At 32.4% G+C, this 25,603-nt stretch overlaps 8 protein-coding genes across 8 annotated transcripts; 5 read left to right on the top strand and 3 right to left on the bottom strand.

The window, feature by feature from the left end:
* The first annotated feature begins 250 nt into the window (after positions 1 to 250).
* Positions 251 to 4,122, top strand: LOC134829837 (galactosylgalactosylxylosylprotein 3-beta-glucuronosyltransferase S). Its single transcript, XM_063843116.1, has 5 exons — positions 251 to 920; positions 2,164 to 2,463; positions 2,532 to 2,797; positions 2,852 to 3,206; positions 3,265 to 4,122. The coding sequence occupies exons 1-5, from the start codon at positions 791 to 793 to the stop codon at positions 3,321 to 3,323; spliced, it is 1,110 nt and encodes a 369-aa protein (XP_063699186.1). The 5' UTR covers positions 251 to 790; the 3' UTR covers positions 3,324 to 4,122.
* A 353-nt stretch (positions 4,123 to 4,475) lies between these two features.
* On the top strand, positions 4,476 to 12,341 carry LOC134828735 (uncharacterized). The gene is made up of 10 exons (XM_063841721.1): positions 4,476 to 4,751; positions 4,914 to 5,018; positions 5,074 to 5,562; positions 5,629 to 5,973; positions 6,067 to 6,102; positions 6,213 to 6,592; positions 8,824 to 8,965; positions 9,018 to 10,067; positions 10,125 to 10,206; positions 11,935 to 12,341. The coding sequence occupies exons 1-10, from the start codon at positions 4,614 to 4,616 to the stop codon at positions 12,243 to 12,245; spliced, it is 3,078 nt and encodes a 1,025-aa protein (XP_063697791.1). The 5' UTR covers positions 4,476 to 4,613; the 3' UTR covers positions 12,246 to 12,341.
* Positions 12,281 to 13,728, bottom strand: LOC134828393 (WW domain-containing oxidoreductase). The gene is made up of 2 exons (XM_063841368.1): positions 13,587 to 13,728; positions 12,281 to 13,520 (listed from the first exon to the last, which is right to left on the bottom strand). The coding sequence occupies exons 1-2, from the start codon at positions 13,673 to 13,675 to the stop codon at positions 12,383 to 12,385; spliced, it is 1,227 nt and encodes a 408-aa protein (XP_063697438.1). The 5' UTR covers positions 13,676 to 13,728; the 3' UTR covers positions 12,281 to 12,382.
* A 133-nt stretch (positions 13,729 to 13,861) lies between these two features.
* Positions 13,862 to 16,055, top strand: LOC134831934 (oocyte zinc finger protein XlCOF6-like). Its single transcript, XM_063845774.1, has one exon. The coding sequence runs from the start codon at positions 13,877 to 13,879 to the stop codon at positions 15,986 to 15,988; it is 2,112 nt and encodes a 703-aa protein (XP_063701844.1). The 5' UTR covers positions 13,862 to 13,876; the 3' UTR covers positions 15,989 to 16,055.
* Positions 16,056 to 16,083: 28 nt separating this feature from the next.
* On the bottom strand, positions 16,084 to 17,946 carry LOC134828736 (PR domain zinc finger protein 5-like). Its single transcript, XM_063841722.1, has one exon. The coding sequence runs from the start codon at positions 17,944 to 17,946 to the stop codon at positions 16,084 to 16,086; it is 1,863 nt and encodes a 620-aa protein (XP_063697792.1).
* Positions 17,947 to 18,165: 219 nt separating this feature from the next.
* On the top strand, positions 18,166 to 20,030 carry LOC134830863 (PR domain zinc finger protein 5-like). Its single transcript, XM_063844467.1, has one exon. It carries the CDS (start codon positions 18,197 to 18,199, stop codon positions 20,006 to 20,008), a length of 1,812 nt encoding a protein of 603 aa, XP_063700537.1. The 5' UTR covers positions 18,166 to 18,196; the 3' UTR covers positions 20,009 to 20,030.
* Positions 20,031 to 20,621: 591 nt separating this feature from the next.
* On the top strand, positions 20,622 to 22,737 carry LOC134830822 (PR domain zinc finger protein 5-like). The gene has a single exon (XM_063844406.1). It carries the CDS (start codon positions 20,680 to 20,682, stop codon positions 22,693 to 22,695), a length of 2,016 nt encoding a protein of 671 aa, XP_063700476.1. The 5' UTR covers positions 20,622 to 20,679; the 3' UTR covers positions 22,696 to 22,737.
* Positions 22,705 to 24,822, bottom strand: LOC134828737 (PR domain zinc finger protein 5-like). The gene is made up of 2 exons (XM_063841723.1): positions 23,088 to 24,822; positions 22,705 to 22,721 (listed from the first exon to the last, which is right to left on the bottom strand). Exons 1-2 carry the CDS (start codon positions 24,820 to 24,822, stop codon positions 22,705 to 22,707), a joined length of 1,752 nt encoding a protein of 583 aa, XP_063697793.1.
* Between the last annotated feature and the right edge of the window lie 781 nt (positions 24,823 to 25,603).

Consider the following 25,603-nt stretch of genomic DNA (forward strand, 5'->3'; position numbering starts at 1 on the left):
ATAAAATATATTTATAATATAATTTTTATAACATTAAAGACCAATTTTATAACATTAAAAATAGTTTCATTGTTTGATTGTTTTTGTGTTTAAAGAGGATAAATTATAACGTTGAATCAAATTATTTTTTATGTAAATATAAAATGTTGTTAAAAACTGTTTTATTATGGTATCAATTTCAAACTCCTCTTTTCGATTGACACAATACAAAGCTCCTCTGCAAGAGTGCAGTCTACGGCTTTATACGCAATGCCAAAATGTGTTTTTGCAAAAAAAAAAAATTCAATAAGAAATAATTAATTAATTAAAACGAGTACATACACTGAGTTATTGTAAATAATATACAGATAAGGAAAGAAGTCATTGCTGCTGATATTCAGTCGTGTTTTTTATAAAAATTAAAATAAATATAAGTTTTGCCGTATTGCAGAAAATCTTCCGATTTTTTCTTCAAAAGTAACTTGCATCTAGCATAATGATAGATATTTTGAAATGAAATAGATTGTAATCAATACATGGAAACGGGGATGACGAATTAAAACAATCAATAATTTAAAAATTATTCAAAAGCAAGAATACCAAATTATAATAAAAATAGCAACACACAAACGCACGCGACACATATAATTAAGTTACAACAATATAATAAAATCAATGGTGAAATTAGAATAGAGAAACCAACATAAAAAAATATATACATTATATCGAAATACATACAATAACAAACTTGTGTCGAAGCTACATAAATATAACAAGTTGACCATCAGATCTAATATTTGAAAATCAAGCAATGACTAGCATTTGGATCAGTATTCGGAAGTTGTTCGGACGAAAAAATATGAATAAAGCAAGAAATGCTTTTGTGCTTGTGATATCATTCTGTCTCTTTGGAATGTACCTTCTTTGGTCTTCATCTGCCGGTAAGTGGGCATCGACAAATGAAACCGTGTATTGTTCAAAAGTTATTTAAAAAACAAAAAAGTGTTTTTCAATTTTAATGCTCATTTAGTGATACCTAACTTTGTTATCATTTTGACAATTTTTGATAAAAATCAAAATGATGATGTTATAAATAGCCTTTATTATAATTTTATTGATAAATAGCGTGCCGGTACACTAATTACAATGATACTTTTGTACATACATTGTATTTCATATAATTCAAATGGGAATAAATGGTGGGAAAATTAGTTATCAAAATATTACCTAATCTATTTAATAATTATCATGCACGCTTCAAAATAATTATTTTCCATTAAGTTTAATAATAATCTTATTTAGTTTAGTTTTTTATACAAATTACAAGAACATATTAAAGTGCTGACGATTATGTTACATTATAGTGATTATAGTCGAATAGAATGAGATAAATAATCCAAGGATACATAAAATGCATTTTATATTGAAGATTATTCATGTTGGTTCGTTCAATTATTTAATTCATTTAAAGCAAACAAGTGAAACGTTTTTATTTGCGGTTTATCGATTTAATGTTGCTTGGAAGTTGGACACAATGAAAACAATTATAAAGTTTCCAGAACATACGTATTTACCATATACAAAAAAAATAAACTATAAAATATTTTAGATAAAAATACAGTGAATCATTTCGACATGTAGCTAATGATAATTTTTTAAATATTTAATAAAGGTTTTCCAAAAACTTTTTTTTGCGTTCCCTCTTCCAACATTTTCTGAAAAAAAAACGCTGTTGAGGAATATTATATATAGATTTTGAAATACTATTCCTTGTTACATGACTGTTTTTGCTCCTTTTACCGTTTTTTAGCTAAATCGTTGATTTTAAAGAACTCTATTTTCAACTATTTTACTGAGTTAAAGTCAATAAAAGCCGCTCAAAATAAAACTTAATAGTTTTGTCGAGTAAAAAATAAAGTTAAAAAATTGATCTTGTTTTAAAGATTTTTCAAAAATTTATTCATACAAAATTTTAGTTTTTTTAACTAACGACAATTAAAAAATAATATTTGAAAAACACTTTTGGAATAGAAAAATTAAATCAAAATATCATAGAAAAAATTCAAAAACACAATTTTATAATCTTTTGTATAAAAAAGTACCAAATATAAAAAGTTATATTATAATCAGATGTTACATAATTTATATTTACAAATTGTAGTTAAATATATCCTTTAATTTTAGATCGATTTCTCAAGGAGTATACAACGTATCCCGAAGTTAACGACACCATGGTAGTTTGTAGCACACATTTTGAAGAAAAAAGAAAGTATTTCAATGATATAGATTCAAATACTCCTCATATGGATAGCAACAATGTTCCCATAATTTATTTTGTTACTCCTACGTATCCACGTCGAGAACAAATTCCTGAATTAACGAGGCTTGCACAAACATTATTGCATATAAGAAATCTTCATTGGATTGTAGCTGATGACACGGACATTTGTAATAATTTTTTAGATCACATCTTGAATCGGTTTGGTAAGCTGCTCGTTATTTTAATCGATGCAAAAAAGCAGGAGAATTATTTAATATTTTTTAATTTACAGGTATTCCATACACTCATATTGCTAGTCCGATGCCGGATCACTATAGAACAATAAAAGGTCCAGCTCCAAGGGGTGTTGCTAATCGCCGAGCCGCTCTGAATTGGATTAGAAGTAATAATAAACGAAATGGTGTGCTTTATTTTGGGGACGATGACAATACATTTGATTTACGATTGTTCAATGAGATTAGAAGTACTAAATATGTCTCAATGTTTCCTGTTGGTCTAATTGGGCAATACGCAATAAGCTCCCCAATTGTAAAGAAAGTAAGTGTAATGAAAATGAAGTTGCCTTATAATACAAAATGATTAATTTTTTAGGGAAAAATTATTGGATTTTTCGATTCTTGGCCAGCAAAAAGATTGTGGCCTGTGGATATGGCTGGATTTGCTATAAATTTGGATGTTCTCTTCCAAAATCCGAACGCAACGATGCCCTACAAAGCAGGGTATGAGGAAGATGAATTTCTCAAAAGCATAGACTTAAAAATTGAAAATATCGAGCCTAAAGCAAAAAACTGTACAGAAGTCTTGGTGTGGCATACTCAGACTAAAAATTCAAATATCCCTACAATTAAAATAAGTACGAGTGTCTTGGAGACAGATAATACAAGCTTAGGTGTTCTTTTAAGAGAACTTGAGCTAATGGGTGTGAGCCATACTAGTCAAAGTACAGGTATTTAACAAATTTTACATTAATACTAAACAAATTTTAATTTTGTTTTTTCCATCAGGTGTCAAAGCAACAATGACAAAGGACTGTAAAACAAAGTCACTTTCATCATGGTTTTAAAACCTTTTCATTTAATGAAATCTGATAAACAGCACAAAGCGTACTAAATTCAAATACTTCTTTTTACATGATATTATTAATATTGCTAAAGATATTCGTGAAATGATCTAGCCTTTTAAGATTCAGTTGTGATCTCTAAAAATATTTCTGCCTAGAATTATCACCAAATTTATATTATTTCAGAGGACGTGCTGATTCTGTTTTACAAACTTAAGAAAAGGGAATTTTTATATTCTTAAGTTTGTTCATAAAAGATTCATGCACAAACACTCAAAGTTATTTTACTATTTATGAAAACTACGAACAACTATGTAAAATAAAATGTGATAATTAAAAAAATAAACATTAGTGCATTAGGTAAAAATAAAAATGATAAATACAAAAGAAATTTTTAAAATAAATTTGGAAGATATAATTAAGTACTTACGATATTGAGGAATAAAAATATTTTAAATATTTTCAAACTTCAAAAATTCAAATCAATCACGCACTTTGTAATTTACGAATTCACTATATTAAATACAAAAAATAGCCATATGAACACATACTAGGTATTAAAATTATTTTAGTGTTATTTGTTAGGAGACATAAATAAATCGGGAATTTGCCAAAGAAAGACATTCTGGCCTATTATTATAATTATTATTTTATTAAACAATAACAATCGAATGCACAATTTTACAAATCTCTGTACATGTTTTGGTTAATAGAAGAAAATTTGCGCGTCTTCCACTTTTGATGTTTTTTTTAAATTATAACAAAATAAAATTCATTCATTTAACACTTTATGTTTGACCTGGCTGTTAATTTCTAAAATAAATAGATAAATTATATATAATAAAATAAAGAGAATAAAATTATAATTCAATTCCAATTTTTTTATTATGAGAGTGCAGTATTTCAGAGTTTCATTTATTTTGATATAGGTCACAAATATTTGTCCATTTAAGCCTCCATCGTTTATAACCTTATAATATTACGTTTATCGTTGTAATTCCTTTGATAAAAATTGTAACCGAATTTTAGAAAAGATTTTTTTAAATTTTTTTTGCATTGTACAAGTCGAGTTATTATGGGACCGAGTTTCAAGTGCTTCATACAAGTGTGAAGAATGAAAACATCCACGCATGCTGGGTGAAGGTAAATAAGAGACATACGTGTACATTGCTGGAAAAATAACTCATTACTTAAAAATTGCATTTTAATCTTCAAAAAGGCGAATTCAGAGAGACCTTCTGAATAATTAAGCCTGTACATATTTAATGCGTTAAAAAATATATAGTTTTTAAAATGTTCAGTTGGAGAAGCTACTTAACTATAACTTTGCTCCTGTTACTAGGAATAGTTTGTTGTCTTCCCGTTGATCACAAAAAACAGAAAACTCATGATTCTGAGAATGAGATTCCAGATAAGGATGGAAAGCTGGAGGTAAAATAATAATTCATGCTAGATAATTCAAGGCTGTTTACCAGATTTCAAAATTACATGCATACTTAAATTTTAATATAGTAATCAATTCATACTATAAATATACACATTCAAACTCAATCTAGGTAGATTAATATTTTTAATTATTTTTGCTTGTTACAGAACGTATTGGAATATGAACGATATTTAAAGGAGGTTGTAAATCTTTTGGAAAGCGATAAAGATTTTAGAGAAAAACTAGATAAAGCTGATGAAGCTGATATTAGAGTAAGTAAGACCAATTTTTACATTAAATTTTACTCACTAATTATTCATTTGATAGTCAGGCAAAATTGCACAGGAGCTCGAATACGTTAATCACAATGTTCGATCAAAGTTGCACGAATTGAAACGTCAAGAGTTAGAAAGGCTGAGACATCTCGCAATGAAGCAATATGAGTTGTCAAATGGAATAGACAGAGCTCATATTAAAATTCCCGAACACTTGGATCATGCTAATTCTCATACATTTGAAATTGAGGACTTGAAACGACTTATTTTGAAGACATCCCAAGACTTGGCTGAAAGTGATAGAAAGCGTCGCGAAGAATTCAAGGAGTATGAGTTACAGAAGGAATTTGAAAAACAAGAAAAATTGAGAGAAATGGATGAGGAACACAAGAAACAGTATGAGGAGGAACTAAAAAAACAACAAGAGAAGCATAACAAACACGAAAAACTGCATCATCCAGGTTCGAAAGACCAATTAGAGGAAGTTTGGGAGAAACAGGACCACATGGATCAGGAATTCGATCCAAAGACATTTTTCATGGTGAGTATAACTTTAAATAAACATTTTTATATGTATAAATTACCCAGTGTTTTGTTTAAATTTAAGTTACACGATCTGGATGGGAACAACTTTTGGGACGAAAATGAAGTTAAAGCGCTTTTTGTAAAAGAGTTGGATAAAGTCTATCAATCTGGGGTACCAGAAGACGATTTACGTGAAAGAGCTGAGGAGATGGAAAGAATGAGAGAGCATGTTTTCAAAGAAGCCGATGTCAACCACGATGGTCTGATTAGCTACCAAGAATTTTTAGATCAAACTAAACGAGATGAATTTCAACGCGATCCTGGATGGGACACTGTTGACAACGTCCCTCAATATACTCATGAAGAGTATTTGGAATTTGAACGTAGACGTCATTTAGAAATAGAAAGGTTAATTGCCGAAGGAAAAGTAAGTCGAAAGAGTTTCTCTTTAAATAATTTAGTTTTGATTTTTGTTAATTAACACCTGCATGAGTTTGAATTTAATTGTATTATTTTATAGCTACCCGCACATCCAAATATGCCTTATGGTCAAAATGTAAGAATTTTCGCTTTTTACGAATTTATTTTTTTTTTCAACAAATTAATACCTATACATATAGTACGTAAATCTAAATGCTGATATTTTTGAACATTTTTGTATTTTAGGATCCAAATGACATTCCTGAACACCTGAGACATGCACCACCACCTCCACCACATTATCAACAAGGCTATCAAAATCATCCACAACAGGTTAACTTGAACCAAAATCAAGTTTATGAACATCATCCGAATGATCAAGCAAAACAATACAATGCTCCTGCTTCGGTACAAAATCATAAAAATCTGAACCATCATCAAGGAAATCAACAACAACAACAACAACACTTTGAAGAGCATCCAAATCAAAAGAACGATCTGAATCAACACAATCAAGCACAAAACAGTCAACAACAACAACAACAGCAGCATTCCTCGGCTCAAAGTCACCATTCAAATTCGGCACCAATCCATGTGCAAGAGAAACCACAACAGGGACAACATTAATTTTTATAAATTTGTGACGCATTTTATGACTTGTTGATTCTTTCTTTAAGAAGTATGCATAAAGAAGATTATTTACTCACTACTTACAAATTATCCATATTATGTAAATAATAAAACAAGATATAAATTCTATATCCAATTTATCTTTTCTTTTTTTTTTTTTGTATTAATACTTGACAATGACATGAGAAAAATTCAATTCGGTTATCCAACGTCTAACTTAGGATGTTACAAAAACCTCTCTGTTTTGCGTTACTTTTTTAAAATCTAAGTGCTCATTAGTATAGTTTCATTTATTTTACCAATTTTTTACATAAAAATTTTAAAATTATTTACTTTAAATCATTTTAATGTTATTTTACTATTTAATTCATAGGTTTCACTAGTTTTTAACTTTCATCAAAAAAAAAAAAAACATTTTACAAAATTTTTATTTTTTGTTCGTCATTGTTATATAAAACAATTTTCACAACTTCTAAAATAGCTTCAAATTTCTTTTGATTGATTTAGTCATCTATTCAGAAAAACTATTTCAAAGCTCATAAAATTAAGAACAAAGTATTATTTATTCATCAGCCTTAGTATATTTCAATAAAATGCAAATTAAGTAAAATAAAAAAAAATACTAAAAAATTGCTTATTTTTTCTTTAAAAGTCTCTTTTTGTATTTAACATTGCATGTATTTTTTGCTATCTATTGTAAAATTATTCATATTTGTATAATTTTTTTTTATAAAACTTAAAAGAAAAATTATTCTTGGTTGGATTATTAAAATCAAAATAAGGCCGCTCCAAATGAAACTCAATAGTTTTGTCCAAAATTTTTGAAATCAAAATGGGGGGGGGGGCAAAAAAAATAAAAAATTTTGAAATACTTTTTTTCATACAAAATGCCATTTTTTTATTGATTTTTCATCAATATTTTTGTTGTTTAGAGTTTTTTGCACTGATATTTGTGTATTAAAATTGTTTTAAAAAACTTTAATTAAAATTGAAAAAAATGAATTTTAAAAAAATAGCTGTCAAAAATTATTTTTAAAGAAAACTTTATGTCCAAATACGATTTTGAATACAAAAATACACCAAAAATCGTTAATTTTTGAAGAAATTTTTAACTTTTTTTTTATTTTGCCTCATTGGATTTTCAAATTTAAAATGGGGCATTGGACAAAACTATTGAGTTTCATTTGGAGCGGCTTACCAAAAAATATTTCTAATTGAATTTTTATTTTTAGTATTTGGACTTGCCAATATGTTGTGAATATATCTTTCAATTGTGATATCTTTCAATTGTTCGAAAAGTTTCCATCGTTGAAAAGTGTATTACAGTTTAAGCAAGAAGAAGATGCAAATCTTTTTTTGGAATTACTCATACGTGTTATTTTGAGGACTTGCAGAAAAAAAGGTTGACAAACAGTAAAAATTAAATTTAATTTATTGTCCTTTTACTGATCGTATTTACTTGAAACATTAACAAAAATGTTATATTTGCTTTATATTATAGATTTTTGTTTAAATTTTTTTTTACAAATATTTAAAAATTTTTTCAGAATATTTTTTATAGTTTGATTCTAAATGTTTTGAATTTTAAAAGCAAAAAAAATATTTATAAACGGCCCAAAATTGATTAGAAAAATAAAATTTTATAAGAAAAAGTATTTCAAAACCTTTTTTTTATTACGTTCTTCATCACGAAATAAAATCTTGGAACAAAAACTCAAAAAAATGTTTAAAGTTTCTTAAAAATTAATATAAAATAAAAAAAAATTACCCAAAGCTTCAAATCGACTTTTAGCAAAGTATCGATAAGACCTGCAACATGTTCCACATAGTTCTCGTCGAAAAATCCATTCGGATAATGAGACAACTTCAAATATTTCAAATACTTGAGTTGACTGATGAGAAAACCAGTCAAATTGAAGTTCATATCTGGTTTTATTCCAATTATTAATTTTTTGACGGCAGGAATCTTCTTGCATAGCATGTGCAAGTTGTTTTGCGTGAGTTTTGTGATTTTTATGTGAAGTTCAACGTCAATGGCGATCGGAAGGGGTGTCAATATTTTGAATAAATTGTATTCGGAGGAGTCCACTGCCGACCCGTAATCAGAAAAATATACGCGAAACGTTATCAAATGCTGAGCCATGCCTGTTTTCTTCAAAACGTCGTTGACCATCTTCCAAAAATGTTGAAAATCCTTAAGATTCTCGAATGCCGTTAAATGCCGAAGTACCGTTAAATACATCAAAGATTTGCCCTTTGAGCTGTTGGATCGTGAAACGACTGAACTTTTCATCAAAACTTTCGATAAAGTCGAAGTCCTCAAATTGAAAGACAATATTTTGTTGTGCAACATGCGTCAATGGCAACTAGTATGGCCAAGTGTGAAACGTGTCACAATCCGTTGTATATGGAATGAAAAAGAATACAAAGGAATACAATTCGGAATTTCCAAACGTTCAGGAAATCACTCTAAGAGTCGAAAATTTCATCACTAAGCAAGCAAAAGCTTTATTAAAAGCGTGTCCTCAAAAAATCACTGGAACTAAAAGTAGAACTCACCATCAAAACTCCATCAAAGACTTGTACGATGCTCCGATGTCCCTGAAACGCTTAAAATTGCTTAAAAACGTCGTAGATGTGAACTTTTTGCAACGTCAAACTGAAATTATCTCTTACCATATCTACACAGAATTGACTCCTGATATCGTGATTCCTCTTCCGGCATGCATAAATCCATCAAATGTGCATTCGTTGGACGTCTTATTGAAAAATGGCTCGAAATTTGACCTTAAATGGCTTCACGACATGCCAAACTTGAAGAAATTTGGACTTCAGTTCCCATATATTTCAGTTTCATGTGCGGCACAAGTTCCTTCTTTTCTACAGTCTCACGAAGTTCTTCCGAATAAGACCGTGAAAGTGTTGAGCGTCAGCAGAATTGTCAAAACTTGTTTAAATTGCGTACGGAATTTTCTCGAATCTTTCATCCACTTGAAAAATCTTCAAATTCTGTATTGGGACTCCGAGTTTTGTAACTTTTGGAAGACGATTAGTCGAGCTCTCGAAAAAAATGGCGTTTCGAAGCATTTATCAACATTCACGCTGAGTCCTGATTTCTTCGACAACCAGAAATTAAAAGTTAACTACAACTATTTTGAAGCCATGACACCGTTCCCGAATCTCAAGACACTTCAATTAATGTTTTGTCACAAGCGCCTTTCGAAGAACGCTCTCAAAACCTTTTGCAGCAAATGTCCCAATTTAAAGAATTTGGCTTTCGCAGTCGGAAGTCGATTCAAATATGAGATAAGCGGTTTCCTCATTCATCAATTGAAATATTTGACTGCTCTAAGAATACCCAATTCTACGCCAGAAGAGGAAATGCTCGATGAACATTGCAACGAAATTACTGGTATTTATGCCAATGCGGAGACAATTCAATCTTTACTGACAACTCCCCTAAAGCTTTGGGTAAGAAAAGCTCTATAAGGAAATTTATTATTTTTTTTTAATTATTTTTTTTTTCAGTGTTTAGGAATGCCCATACGCTGTGAAATTAATGATTTACTAGAGTTGTTCAAAAAATTTCCAATGTTGAAACATGTGGAAGGTTTAAATCTACCAGAAACAGACGAAGTTAGCCGTGCAGCATTTTTTAATGATTTATAAGACACCGCTTGTTTGATTTTTTTTTGATTCTAAGAAGTTTTTAAAATAAAAACCTATTTTTATTTGATTCTATTTTAAAGGCTAAATTTTAACAAAAAAAAATTATTTTCATGAATTAAAATTTCATATTATTTTTTTGGTTAATTTTTTTTAAATTATTTATTTAAAAAACTCCAAAAAGCTTCAAATGAAAATAAAAAAATCCAAACTTTTTGAAAATTAAATGACCTTCCCCCGAAATTAAAAAATAAATAAATACTGTTTTTATACTATAATTTTTTTACTTTTATTGGCACTTCATCAATATTTTATTGTTTTTTAATTATCTTTTTTGAGATTTAAATTCAAATCAATTCAAGTTAAAAATAAAAAAAAAAAATAATTTCGTCAAAACAATTTTGAGAAAAAAATTTGGGCCGTTAATCTGAATATTTGTTGTGAATATGAATATGTTTTGTGTTTGAGATTTGCCAATAAAAAATCTTTAAGTTAAAAAATAATAAAAGAAAATCAAGAAAAATAATTATTTACGTACCTTATTGTTAAAAAATTTCGGGAAAAATATTTTTGAGAAAAAAATTCATATTTAACTTAATTTTAGTTTATTTACCTAATTGTTTATTTTTTTATAAGTTTAGAAACTTTCTTAAAAAAATTATGAAAAACTTTTTGAATTGTCAACTATTTTTTTAAATATTTTTATGACAAAAAGTATTAAAAAAATTGGATCCACCTTAATAATTTTCGAAAAAAAATTTTTGTTTTTTGCGTGACAAAAATTTAAAAATTATTTTTTTTATTATTTTAGGCTGTTCCAAATGAAAATTAAAAATAAAGTCCAAAAAAAAAAAACAAAATGAGGGGGGGGCAAAATAAAAATAAAAGTTTTGAAATACTTTTTTCATACCAAATGACAAAATTTTATCAGTTTTTGAGCGTTAAATAATATTTTTGATGTTTTTTACTATATATTCACTTTGAAATTTGCTTATTCAAAATAGATTTCAGAAATTTTCATATTAAAAATTAAAGAAAAAAATTTCATAAAAAATAACTGTCAAAAAATTTTGAAAAACAATTTAATAATTTTATGAAAAATATTTTTAAAGAAGAACACTTATGATAAAATATTATTTCCAAAACAAAAATTATAATAATTTGAAAATTTTTCAAAAATTTTATGGAAATTTTCTTGAAAAATTATGAAAATACACCCAAAAATGGTCATTTTTGGTTAAATTTTTAACTTTTTTTTTTATTTTGCCCCATTGGATTTTCGACTTTTAAAATGGGGCATCGGACTTTATTTTTGATTTTCATTTGGAGCGGCCTAAGTTTATTTAATTAGTAGCTTAAACATTATTTCAAAAATTGATTTCTGTTTATTCAAAATTTAAAGTTTCTAAAAATCATGAGAAGTCGCTGTACTAAAAATTTGGTTTTGGTAACCCTATCAAATGAAAATGTATATGTTATCAAAACACATTCAATAAAAGAAAACAAATATATTTAAAATACTAGAAAGAAACTTACGAGAAACTAAAACATGTTAAGAGGAAATTTTGCTCAATTGCGATACCAATGGACATGCAAGGTCATTCGTAAGTACACTTTATTTTCCTTTTCATAAGTAGAATTACTTCTTCATCATTTAATATTTGAAATGTAGAGATTCAGACGTTTTCCACAACACCAAATGTTTTACATAGAGAACCTCCTGCTCCGCCTACTGATAAGGAAGAAAAGTCCGATAGACCAGTGAGTCCTCGAATGGCAGATTTTCAGAAAAAATTACGCGAAAAAACCCCAATTGGAAAATTGGATCAATCACTTGGAACTCATCCGTATCAAGAGAAAGAACCATTGGAACGTTTTCCTAATGATGTAAATCCAAAAACTGGAGAAATCGGAGGTCCCAGAGGTCCAGAACCTACTAGATATGGAGATTGGGAACGCAAAGGAAGAGTATCGGACTTTTAGAAAAATATATTTATTAATAAATGATTTGATTTAGTTTTTGATTGTTTAAACATTTTTATTTAAAATATCATAAATAGAACAGTATTTCAAAACATATCATACTACTTACTATCATATGAATCGGTAAGGAGGCATAATTAGGTGTGCGCTTGTAACTTTTCATTTATTAATTTTTCACTGATATCCCATAAACTTTGGGACAACTCATCACTGTGAGCTAGTATGGATGGCTCACACACAAAACAGTTATTGAAATATAGCCCCGTCAAGCCAGTAATTTCCTCAGCTGTGGCACAATAAACTGTTGTTGCGGCTGCTTGTTGTAAAGACTTTGTGAAGGGGCGAACAAATGCAAAGAGAACCCTAATAAGCCACCAATTTCGACTCAAATTACTTGAAACCAAATTTCCAGGATGTAAAGAAAATACAGAGATTCCTTTATGTTGAAGTCGTTTGGCAAGTTCCTTAGCAAAGAGCACATTACAAAGTTTGGCGTTATTGTATGCCATCATACTCCAGTATTTTGAAGGTGGTGGTGAGATAATTTCTTCTGTCAATCCTCCACATTCAGGGAAATTTGCGAACCGATGACTCTCAGATGAAACAACTATTACACGACTTGTATGATCCAGGAGTGGAACTAAATTTATGGTAACGTAAAAATGCGAAAGATGCGATATTTGGAATGTTGCTTCCAGACCATCTTCTGTTACTGTGTATGGCAAACCAAACACACCGGCATTTAAAATTAAGAAATCAATGTGTTTTACTTCCTTTTTTACAGATTCTATAAACGTCACTACGGATCGCAACGATGCCAAATCAACGTGCATAAACCGACATTTTCCAACAGCACTCGGTCTTTCTTTTTCTATCGCTTGAATAGCATTTTCTGCACTCTCCTTATTACGACACGCAAAAATCACATGGCACTCATGAAATGCCAGTGATTTAGCCGTTTCGAATCCAATGCCACAATTCGCTCCCGTAATAATGCACAATTTACCGCTTAAATCTTTTCCATGTAAAACTTGCAACGCTCTGGAGCTAGCATCAAATCTTTGTCTTATTTGTCCAACAGCAGCAGATGCTTCTTCTGTGGCGAATGCTAGTCGTGGGTCAATATAAGTCTCCTTTCCATTCTCATGATTAATAAAAATTTCTATTCCTGTACTCTCGTCTAGACGTTTTTTCCAACCGTTTGGCAAGTCGCTTGAAACTCGCTTCAATTTTCCGGTTTTCGGATGTGTCCATTGCGTTATTTTCTCTTGATGACTGAAATTAAAAAAAAAGAGCTAAGCAAAATTTGAGAATTCTTCACCTCAACGATTTTCAACGTACTTTACATAAAATACGTAATTATCTTGACTAATTTTCGGTTCCCAAACTTCAGGGAGCTCATCTTCAGAATCAGTTTCAGGTAAATTCATTTATTTTCTTCTTAAATTTAAGAATTGATGAATGAATCTTATCAATTAAATAAATAACTAAATATAAATAAATACTTATGTACATGTAAAGATTGCATTAGCGAGAAGGCAAGGCGAATTGACAAACTTATTTACTCCAGTAGTAAATAAATGTTTGAAACTCAGAGAAAAAAAATATTCATTTATTAAAAGAGTTCTAAAATGGAGTGCTGGGATAATAAATTAGATGAGAACACTATAGGAAAGGGCGATTGTAGAATTTGTGAGAAAAATGTTGGTAAACATGGAGTGTACCTTGAAACGGAGACAGGAGATAATGTCCAAACCTTTGCCGAAATCTATTTGTATTTGTTTGGAATCGAGCCACAATATGGATCGCAAAGACTCTGTTGGAACTGCTCAAAAGCGCTAGTATCAGCCTATCAACTAAGAAAAAAGATAGAAGAACATGAAAAGGCGTTTCGTAAGTACCATGAGAAAACTGGAAGTAATTTGAAAACTTCCGCTAAGTGGAGTCCAATCAAACAAGAACCGGACATAGGAGAAGATCCTATAACAGAGCCGATAGAAGTCAAGTTTGAACCGATTGTACCACTTGAAATGGAAGTTTCTGACGACGAAATAAGTGAATATGAAGTCAAAGAAGGCGAAGACGAAGACGAAGAAGAAGAAGAAGAAGAAGAAGACGAAGACGAAGAAGCAGAGGAAGAAGAAGAATCGGATGAGGAAGAAGTACCAGTAAGAGCCAAGTACAAGTACAAGCCAACGAAAAAGAAAAAAGGAAAACGGCATAAGCCGATCGAAGGCGAAGTAATTCAATGTGTTCTTTGTGATTATAAGAGCACAGTCCGCGATAATTTTCAAAAGCATATACTCAGGATTCATAATAGACAGGAAATGATTTGCGACGGATGTGATGAAACGTTTCATCTGATTTATCATCTGGAAGGTCATCGGCGAGACGTTCACAAATTTACCCATAAATATGTAGTGAATTTGAAGCCATTGCCAGAAGGCAGCTCCGATAAAAAGTCACAAACAGAGGACGAAATGATATATTGTCCGCTCTGTGATTACAAAAGTAATGTCAAAGGCAACTATCAGAAACATGTACTCAGGATTCACAATAGACAGGAAATGAAATGCGATGGATGTGATGAAAAATATCATTTGATTTATCTACTGGAAGACCATCGGCGTGAAGATCATGATTTTACGCATCCATATGTAGTTGACGAGTCACTAAAACTAAAAACGTTCGAAAGAAGAGTTCGTATTAGTTTGAATGGGAAAGACGATTCAATGGATAATGAATTCGCAGAGAATCAGTTTACGTGTCCTCTATGCCCTTATAGCAGTGCGAGGCACTCTCGTTTTGCCGATCACTACCGAAAAATGCATGACAATTTAGAAATGACATGTGACGGCTGCTCCGCAAAATTTCACTTGTTTTACCGTTTGCTAGCACATCGCAAACTCGATCATAAGTTCGAGCACGAGTACAAGGTTCCGGAATCGATCAAGTTTGAGGACCAACATAAAAAGGAGCAACGCCGATTAGAAAAAGGGCAAAATTTTCCTTGTCCTCAGTGCGATCGATGGTTCACCGAGAAACGTAATGTGGCCAAGCACCTTCGTGTTGTACACAAATACATAAAGTATAAGATTCCAAAAATGGAAATCAAGATAGAAGAAGGAGCTGATCCGAAAACGGCAAAGAAAAAGTACATTTACCCCACATACAAAGTGATTTGTAACTTTTGTGGGAAACTCTTCCCAAACAGCTCATTGGAGAATCACATTCGAAACATGCATCCAGAACAACGAGATCCTTATATATGTGCGTACTGCAGCGAGCCATCCAAAACAAAAAGTGTGCTCCTTGTGCACATGTACAGAGCACATCATTTTGACGTTAAAATACCGAAGCAACAACAGAAAGCTGCTAGTGCTTCCAAAGAATCGCGACTTAATGGAGCAATCAAGACTCCTCAGGGAACGGTTGAATATGTGTGTAGATATTGTCCAGAAAGTTTTCCATTCAAAATAAGTCGAAAGAGGCATGAAATTCACATTCACACTTTGGAGTATCCATTTACTTGTGATTTGTGTGACAAAAAGTTTATTGTTAAATTTGAATTCAAACGGCATCTTGAGAGACATATGGAAGGCAAACGATTAAGTTGCTCTAGATGCCAGACTTGTGGACAACATTTTACAAAACGAAAGTTATTGGAAAGGCACGTATGTTCTCAGGCGTATCCCAGTGACTCAATACCAGATCATTTGCAACATTTTGCAGCTTTTCGATAAAATTAATATTACAAAAAAAAAAAAATAAATAAATAAAAAAGGACGAAATACAACAATACCAGTTTTTTAGAAGCAAAAGTCTTGATATATTTTATTCAATCATCGTTTTGCTCATATTTAAGCGCTACCAAGTGAACCAAATTCTTAGCTAAATTATCGGAAAAGCTGGAAACCTCTTGCGTACAATGTGTACTTATGTGATCCGCTAAGATTTGCTTTCTCGAAAAATTTTCTCCACAAATATGACATTTTAACTTGGATTTTTTTAGATTTCCTTTTGCATGAGCTTTCATGTGGGCATCTAAGTGTCTCTTCATGAAGAACTTTTTACCGCAGAGAGTACAATTGAACCTATAGTCAAAGGTGTGGATACGTACTTCGTGAGAAATCCTACGATGTTTTGTTTTGAAAATTTCTGTACAGAATCGACACATTAATGCACATGCGCTGCCATTCACTTTCAAAGCAAGCTTATGAACTGCCTGCATGTGTCGCAACAAAATAGTTTTGCTTTTGAGTTTTTCTCCACAATAATCGCAAACGAACGGATCTCTTTGCTCGGGATGCAAGTGCCTTATATGGTATTCGAGATTTTGATTGGCCACAAATTTTCCACAAAAATTGCAGATGACCTTCTCGCTTGATCGGTCTTTGACATAATTGTGAGCTTCTTTCAAATGATCGTTCAGCATACGAGGGCCACGCAGCATTTGATCGCATTTCGGACACGGAAAATATTGGCCATGCTTTGGTTTTCGCACATACGGTTTCCTTGGACGATCTTTTATTTGCTCGTACGTCACTTTTAGAGACTCGTCGACTACATATTCATGTGAAAAATTGTGCTCTTCTTCACGATGTCTATACAACCGATAAAAGAGATGAAATTTAGCCTCACATCCGTCGCATTGCAACTCCTGCTTATTGTGTTTGACTCGATAGTGGTTGCGAAAATTCGCTTTACCAATGCCAGTGTACGGACAAAGTGGACATTGAATTGGAAGTTTTCTCTCCTTTTTTGGGTATTTGACTTCTCTTTTTTTGTAAACTCTGTTAATTGGTATTCGCCTACCCAAGATATCTAATTTATACTGTTTTTCTTCTGCGTTGCTTTCCACCGTACTTTCTTGTTTAACAGCAATCTTCTCGCCTTCATACTTCGATACGGGAGGCAAAACCCAGTCTGGTTTAAGTTGAGCCACATATTTTTCCACGAAACCGTGTATTTCCTTCCGATGTGCTTCCAATTCATAAATAAATAAAAATTCCTTTTCACATCCATCACATTTTAACTTTTGCTCAGGATGGTGACCAAAAACATGTTTCTTGTAATTTTCTTTGTTTCGAGTGTTGTAAATACAAAGGGCGCATTGAATGAGATTCGGTTTGTTACTTTGACTTGTTTTTTTGTTAGGCGTTCTTTTAACAGTCGATTTGCGAGGCTTTGGGTCTTCTTCATCGCTACTTACTTCGGTACTACTTGACGATTCGGCATCACTAGATGACGAACGCTCCTCATCTTCCACAGAATCAACATTTTCTGTGTCCATTTCATAAAAGTCATCAGGCTCTATTTTTATTACGACCATTTCCATCGATGTTGGTTTTACATCTTCTCGCTCCACTATAATTTTATCGGTCTTTTCTTCCAAAATTTCGGTGTGGTCCTCCTGTAAATTTTCTTTTTCTGTTACTTTCTTCATTATTTTGTGGGCAAATGTCAACTCTTTTGCACATCCCCAGCACAGTGATTTGGGCTCAGCTTTAGGAACAATGCCAGATACATAGTAGTACATTTCCGAAAAGGTTTCCGAGGAGTGTGACGAACTCTTTGAATCTAAGAGAAATCCCTGACCAATTATTCGGTTCCAACAAATTCGACAATCATCTGTTGATGGATTTCTTTTGCCTGAGGACTTTGTTTCCGAAGATTTTTGATTTAAAATTGCCATATCCATGCTGAATTTTGTGAGATAGATTTCTTATTTAATTTATTGTTTATTTATTTACTAAAGTTGAGCTCCGTCAAACTATAAAGTAGAAAAACGTCAAAATTTAGGGTGTTACAACAAAAACCTTTTTCAAGTATTTAAAAATCAATGAATTGGTCTGTGGAATCCAAAACATTCTGAAGAATTGTATTGCCCTAACTGTCAAAAATTTTAGTTATTGGTAAAAAGTAAACATTTGTTTAAATAAAGCGAAAATATGGGTGAAAATACTGAAATGCCCACAAAAAATGCTTGTCGAATTTGTTGGAATACTATCATTGGCGAAGGATTTCATATCAATTCGATAGCTACTAACAACACACTCACATATGCCCATCTGTATATTCATTTATCCAAAATTGAGCCGCAACTAGAATACCAAGATGAGCCAGAATCGCTATGCTGGGGATGTGCAAAAGACTTGGTTTCCGCCTACAAAATAATTCGGAAAGTGGAAGAAAAGGAGAAAATTGATTATCAACCTGAAGTCCATATGAAAATAAAAGTACCATCGAGCGGGTCTCAAAACAATCTTAAAGTCACAGAAGATGTAAAGCCGTCGATATTCGAAATGGTTGTGTGCAAAGTTGAGCCTCAAGACTACTCTGACGTCGAAAATTCGGAGCCCGAGTTTTTCGATGAAAATGATTCGGATTCAGAAGATAGTGATGATAAGCCACCTGAGAAGGTAAAAAGAAAAAAGTCTCGGAAGAAGTACAAAACCTCTTACAAACCTCCACTTGCTGGAAACTTGATTCAATGCGTACTTTGCATTTACAATACTTACAACTCGACGAACTATGAGAATCATGTGCTGAATCATCACAACGAACTTAAACTCAAGTGTGATGGATGTGAGAAAACCTTTCAATTTATCTACGAACTGGATGCACATAGGAAAGATCTGCACCATTTTGTGGAAAAATACGTTGCTAAAGTAGTGCCAAATTCGAAAATTGATAAAATTGAAGAAAAACATGGAACGAAACAAGAAACCACTGGACAAATTGTGTCACAAACTACCGAAGAAACGCAGTACAAGTTAGATTGTTTGGGTCGAAGAATTCCATTGAATCGCAAATACAAAGACCGAGAAATCAAGTGGCCACGTAAAGAGCGCAAACTACCTATCAAATGCCCACTTTGTCCTTACACAGGTATCGGGAAATCAAATTTTCGAAATCACTATCGAGTCAAACACAATAAGCAGGAATTGCAATGCGACGGATGCGATGCTAAATTTCATCTTTTTTATCGTCTTAACAGACATCGCGAAGAAGAGCATAATTTTTCGCACGAATACGTCGTTGACGAATCGTTGAAAGTAAAAGATGAAATCGTTCCACGTGTGCGACAGAAAAAAGAGGATAAAGATTACCAATGTTCACATTGTGATTCGATTCTCAGAGGACCTCGTAAACTGAATGAACATCTAAAAGAAGTTCACAGCATCATAAAAGAACCAACGCGATTTAAAGTCATTTGCAGTTATTGTGGAAAGTTTGTTGTCAACTACAATCTCGAGGCACACATAAGGCATTTGCATCCCGAGCAAAGAGATCCATTCATATGCGACTATTGCGGGGACAAACCAAAAAGTAAAACTGCTTTACTACGACACATGCAATCCGTGCACAAATTAGCTTTGAAAGTAAATGGTACGCCATGTGGGTTAATTTGTCGATTTTGTCCCGAAGTGTTCCGGACAAAGCATCTGAGGATTGCACATGAAGTACGAAGTCACACGTTTGAATATAAATTCAAATGCTCCATTTGTGAAAAAAAGTTCTTGAAGAAGCAGCATATGGTGGAACATATGAAACGTCATGCGAAAGGAAAAATTAAGCAAGCACGATTAAATTGTCACATTTGCGGGGAATTTTTTTCTCGCAAGAAGATACTGGCCGAGCATATTTCCGCTACACATTATGAACACGATACTTCCAATTCATTCCCCGAAAATCTCGCACAAAATCTTACTCATTTATTGGCTCTTAAATATGAACAAAATACTTCTTACAATGAATAATTTCTTGGAAATAAATACAAATAAAAACTCTTTATTTAAACAATTTTTCTTGATTATTCAATTCATAACATATTGATTCATAAAAAATACATCCTGCTTAAAATTAAAAAACATTCTTTTGGAAAATAGTAAATAGCTGCTCCAAATTTATTTTTAACTTTTCGTTCACAGAGGCAAAATAAAATAAGATTTTGAACGGTTAATTTACGATAAAAAAGAAAGTGGGAGTTTATTTAAATAATAAATATATATTTTTTTTTTATGTATTTTTAAGAGTAGCATTTGTTTTAAATTGAATTTTTGTTCACAATTTGAAAATTTTGAAAAAATGACAATTTTAAACTTTAGAGAAAGAAACAAAAAAAAATCTATTAAAAATAACCGTTAAAAATTTTATGTTATTTTATTTATTTTTGAGAAGAAAATCTATGTTCCAAAAATTATTTATATTTAAAACCAAAATGTGGAAAGATGTCCAAGAACTGTTTTTGAAATGATTTTATGATTTTTGATTTTACGAAATTTTTAACTTTTACTGCGACAAAAAATTCAATTGGAGTGGCCTACAAAATTTGACATTTGTCAAAATCTATGCCGAAACTCGGAAAAAAAAATCTATTTACACAAACATTCTTGTCTTATTTATTTGGAAAATTCAAACCTTACAGACAATGGACGAAAAGCAGCTGGTTAAGCTGGACTGTCGAATTTGTGATAAGCCAATTGGAAAACAAGGAGTATACTTCCACAATGAAGCTGCTGGTACTACTCAGACTTTTGCTGAGATTTATCTCAACTTATTTGGAATTGAACCGAAAGATGGACCTCAAGATTTATGTTGGAACTGCTCCAAAGTTCTGATTTCCACATTTCAATTGAGAAAGAGGATCAAGGAAAATGAAAAAATACTCATGACTTTGAATGGCAGAGATTCGAGTGGGTCTATTAGTGCGGACCAAAAAGTGATTAATTTCTCTAAAGTGAAAACGGAAAAGGACAACGAAAAAGAAGTAGATCCAATGATTGAATCAGTCGTAGTAAAAATTGAGCCATCTGTACAGCTTGAAATGGAGGTGTCGGATGACGAGTGTTCGAGTGATGACGAACCCTTACAAAAGTTTGCATCAAAGAAAAAAGGGAAGGGAACTCCTAGACCTAAACGTGTTGAAGATTTTACAATTGAATGTCCATTGTGCGACTTCAAGAGCAACGTTAAGGATACATATCAGAAACACGTCTATCGAGTTCATAATAGGCAGGAAATGAAGTGCGATGGATGTGAAGAGAGTTTTCATTTGATCTACCTGCTGCACCAACATCGTGAAGTCGAGCATAATTTTACGCATGAATATCAAGTCGTCACTAAGCCAATGCCAGAAACCAATAAAAGCGGTCATGGAGATGAAGAAGAAGAAACCATCCATTGTCCACTTTGTGATTATCAAAGTAACGTCAAGAACAACTACCAGAAGCACGTTATTCGTACACACAATAGGCAGGAAATGAAATGTGAGGAGTGCGATGAGAAACATCACCTGATTTACATACTCGAGGAACATAGGCGGGAGAAACATGGATTAACAAGCCCATATGTAGCTGATGAGTCTTTAAAATTGAAAACGTTCGATAAAAGATTTGGAAGTTTCAAAAGACGCTCGAATGGCGAGTGTATGGGCGAAAATGAGGACACTTCCGGGAAGAACTATCCTTGTCCTCTTTGCTCGTATTGCAGCAACAGAGTTACGCGTTTTTCCGACCACTACAAAAATATGCATGATAATATAGAAATGACTTGTGATGGATGCTCAGCAAAATTCCATCTTTATTATCGGCTATTAGAGCACCGTAAACTTGACCACAACTTTGATCATGAATATATTGTTCCCGAGTCCATTATTCTCGAGGATAAAAATCGGAAGGAACAGCGCCGTATCGAGAAAGGTCAACATTTTCCGTGTCCAGAATGTGATCGTTGGTTCACCGAAAGACGGAATGTGGCGAAGCATCTTCGAGTAGTTCACAAATATATGGAATACAAAACGGCAGATCTCAAGATGAAAACTATAGAAGGTCTGGACCCCAACTTATTTGCAAAGAAAAAATATGTCTATCCAAAAGTGGTGTGTAGTTTCTGTGGAAAGTTATATCCAAATAGCTCATTGGAAAACCACATTCGAAATCGTCATCCGGAACAACGGGATCCTTATGTTTGTGATCATTGTGATCACAAAGCAAAGACAAAAACACTCTTGCTGGTGCACATGTTCAAAATACATAATTTTGAGGTGAGACTATCAGAGCATCACAAAGCAAAGGCAAAGTCATCTGCAAAACGACAAACTGACAGTAATGTCATTAAAACACCTCAAGGCACAACCGAATATCTCTGCAGATATTGTCCAGAAAGATACCCCTTCAGAGTTAGTAGAAAGCGTCATGAAGTCTCTACACACACATTTGATTGGCCATATAGCTGTGAATTGTGCGATAAGAAATTTATTTTACAATTTGAGCTGAAAAAACACTTACATCGACACATGGAAGGCAAAAGATTAAGTTGTTCGAGATGCCAGACTTGCGGACAAAACTTTACTAAGAAAAAATTGCTAGAAAAACATCAATGTCCAAATGCAGCGTATCCTGACTCATTGCCAGAACATTTACAACAATTTGCAGCGTTTCGGTAATTTTAAATTTTAGTCCCCAATAGAACCTAAATATAATGATAAATTTAAAATTCATATAAAATAAAACAATACTGTGAATTAAACTTGTTTTTTTAGTGCTAACGTTTCATAATGATTAACGTCACACTAGATGTCTAATCTTTCCATCTTTGATCATAAGATTAATAAGATTCAAACTGCTTACCAGAGGTTTAATAAATAAATAAAACTCTCAAGTCATTACTTCCATTTAATACATTTTAGTATTTATTCATTAACTTCACATTTTAGACCCATATAAGAGAGATTGTGAGTTAAATTTTCTGAAAATGATGGAATACCATTAGAAAAATGCGTAGAAACATGTTCTGCTAGTATTTTTTTCCGAGAGAAAAATTCGCCACAAATATTACAATTTAATCGAGATTGCTTCATTTTCCCTTTTGCATGTCTATTAAGATGCTTCGTGAAATCCGATTTGACAAGAAATTTAGAGTCGCATAGGGAACACTTGAATTTGTATTCGAACGTATGTATTCGAACTTCGTGCGCAACTCTCAGATGTTTGGTACGGAAGACCTCGGGACAGAAACGACAAACTAGACCGCATGGGCTGCCTCGTTGACTCAGAGCTAATTTGTGACTTGATTGCATGTGTCGCATCAAGGTTGTTTTACTTTTTAACTTGTCGCCACAATAGTGACAAATGTATGGATCTCTGTATTCCGAGTGAAGGTGCCTTATGTGATATTCAAGATTAGCTACAAACTTTCCACAATAACTACAAATTTCTTTCACTCGTTCAGGACGTTTCTTTATAATATTATGTACCTCCTTCAAATGATCACTTAACTTACGAGGACCTTTTAGAACTTGATCACATTCCTGACATTGGATCTCTTTGTCGTCCTTCTTGAGTCTCGGCAATCTTTGTATTTCGTGCATTTTTAATTTGAGTGATTCATCAACTACATACTCATGCGAAAAGTTGTGTTCTTCTTCTCGATGCCTAGAGAGGCGGTAGAACAGATGAAATTTGGCCTCACATCCGTCACATTGTAGTTCTTGTTTATTATGTAAGCGACGATAATGGTTACGAAAGTTTGATTTGCCAATGCCGGTATAGGGACAAAGTGGACATTGGATAGGTAATTTCCGCTCTTTTCTTGGCCACTTTACTTCACCTTTTTTATAAGTTCGATTAATAGGAATTTTTCTGCCAATGCAGTCTAGCTTGTATTGTTTTTCTTCACCTCCTCGTACAGAATTTGGCAAAGGAAGGTCAAATATTTCATGTTTCACTATCAATTTTTCATCACTTCCCCGATTTTCAAATACTGCTGGATTGGAGACTACTTGAGCCAAATACTTTTCAGTAGCATTGTGTTCCTCCTTTCTGTGTGTCTCCATATCATAGACAAACTGATACACTTCATTACATGAATCACACTTCAATTTTTGATGAGCATGGTGGCCAAGTACATGTTTTTTGTAATTTTCCTTGTTTCGAGTGTTATAAATACAAAGGGCGCATTGAATGAGGTTTTTGTATTGCGTTGGTGGCAAGTAATTCTTTTTTGGTGTTTTGCGAACCCTTCGTTTTTTTTCATATTCTTCTTCATCTTCTGATTCGGAATCAGAGTCTTCGGACGAAGCGTTATCGAAAGAATTTTCGTCCACAAATTCCAGAGGCTCTATGTCAGAGTTTTCCATATTATCCGAAAAATCCTGTGGTTCTACTTTAACAACTACCATTTCAAATAGCGATGGCTTTTTTTCTTCGTCTACCGGGATAATGTTTGTTTTTTTCCTTTCGATCTTGTGAGGAATTTTCAATGGCTTGGGTTCACTTATGATTTTCTCCCTTTCCTCCACCCTTTTCATCATCCTGTATGCATTAATTAGAATTTTTGAGCATCCCCAGCATAGAGACTCAGGGTCTTGCAGTGCCATTTGTTGAATTTCCGATACGTGCAAAAACATTTGGGCATAAGTTACAGCTGAACGTGGATTTACTTTTGAATTTATGTGAAATCCTTCGCCAATTATCTTGTTCCAACAAATTCGACAAGCATCTTTAGTTGGAGGCTTGCTATCTGACGGCCTTCCAAGAATTTTGAAATCTATCGAGGAGACCTCGTTATCCATTTTTTTTTTAAATCTTAAGTCTAAATAAACAATAATATTTTAACAACATCTGCATTGGTCACTGGGAGTCAATCCCCGAAAACATTTCAAACTACATAGGCCAGCACTATTTATTATTTTGTTTCATGTCGTTCTTCCGGTACAAAATTTGGTTCTAATATGAAATTCGGTTCTAATTCAGAAATCGGCTCAAAGCTAAAGAGCAGACCCTGAGGTTCATTTATCTAAAAAGGGTTAAACAAGTGTTTCCTTTGCAAACAAAGTTAATTTTATTTGAAAGCAACGTAAACGAAGAAGAATTGACCAATCAAAATTTGGATCGTGAAACGATAAATAGAGGAAAGAGTACAGAGAAAGAGAAACAGAGTACAGACAATCAAAAACCATAATGCGATTTCAACGGGTGCTTTAGGACTTTTAGTTTAATTTATAATTTGATGAAACACCGAGAAAATGAACATGGTTTGTGAAATTTGTGCAATGGTTTTCATTACACTGACCAATCTAAAACTACATTTAGCATCGCACTCCGACGAACGCCCTGTCCTGTTTGCTTCTTGAAGGTTAAAGAAACGCTGAGAACGTATTCTTTTTGTTTTAGTATTTAGTCAATCAACAAATGAGGCTTCATATCAAGCGTAATCATAATGATCAAAAGTGCCCTTAAAAGGATAAATGCTGTATGTAACAGAGAAATATTAAGTCAAGTCAGTCCGTCTAAGGTTGGACTAAGTAATCGCCAAAACAATGTTTAATTTATTTGCAGAACAAAGAAAAAAAA

This window comes from Culicoides brevitarsis, chromosome 2, assembly GCF_036172545.1.
Source record: "Culicoides brevitarsis isolate CSIRO-B50_1 chromosome 2, AGI_CSIRO_Cbre_v1, whole genome shotgun sequence".
NCBI lineage: Eukaryota > Metazoa > Arthropoda > Insecta > Diptera > Ceratopogonidae > Culicoides > Culicoides brevitarsis.

What these genes read in the sequence shown, in the direction of transcription:
- LOC134828393 (XM_063841368.1), bottom strand. Translation starts at nt 13,675, where the DNA reads ATGAATTTACCTGAAACTGATTCTGAAGATGAGCTCCCTGAAGTTTGG. An exon ending in AATTACGTATTTTATGTAAA is followed by an intron (nt 13,521 to 13,586) that starts GTACGTTGAAAA and finishes TTTTAATTTCAG; the next exon opens with TCATCAAGAGAAAATAACGC.
- LOC134830822 (XM_063844406.1), top strand. Translation starts at nt 20,680, where the DNA reads ATGGACGAAAAGCAGCTGGTTAAGCTGGACTGTCGAATTTGTGATAAG.
- LOC134829837 (XM_063843116.1), top strand. Translation starts at nt 791, where the DNA reads ATGACTAGCATTTGGATCAGTATTCGGAAGTTGTTCGGACGAAAAAAT. An exon ending in TCACATCTTGAATCGGTTTG is followed by an intron (nt 2,464 to 2,531) that starts GTAAGCTGCTCG and finishes TTTAATTTACAG; the next exon opens with GTATTCCATACACTCATATT. An exon ending in GCTCCCCAATTGTAAAGAAA is followed by an intron (nt 2,798 to 2,851) that starts GTAAGTGTAATG and finishes TTAATTTTTTAG; the next exon opens with GGAAAAATTATTGGATTTTT.
- LOC134830863 (XM_063844467.1), top strand. Translation starts at nt 18,197, where the DNA reads ATGGGTGAAAATACTGAAATGCCCACAAAAAATGCTTGTCGAATTTGT.
- LOC134828737 (XM_063841723.1), bottom strand. Translation starts at nt 24,822, where the DNA reads ATGGATAACGAGGTCTCCTCGATAGATTTCAAAATTCTTGGAAGGCCG.
- LOC134828736 (XM_063841722.1), bottom strand. Translation starts at nt 17,946, where the DNA reads ATGGATATGGCAATTTTAAATCAAAAATCTTCGGAAACAAAGTCCTCA.
- LOC134828735 (XM_063841721.1), top strand. Translation starts at nt 4,614, where the DNA reads ATGTTCAGTTGGAGAAGCTACTTAACTATAACTTTGCTCCTGTTACTA. An exon ending in ACATGCGTCAATGGCAACTA is followed by an intron (nt 8,966 to 9,017) that starts GTATGGCCAAGT and finishes GGAATGAAAAAG; the next exon opens with AATACAAAGGAATACAATTC. An exon ending in AATGTTGAAACATGTGGAAG is followed by an intron (nt 10,207 to 11,934) that starts GTTTAAATCTAC and finishes TTTGAAATGTAG; the next exon opens with AGATTCAGACGTTTTCCACA.
- LOC134831934 (XM_063845774.1), top strand. Translation starts at nt 13,877, where the DNA reads ATGGAGTGCTGGGATAATAAATTAGATGAGAACACTATAGGAAAGGGC.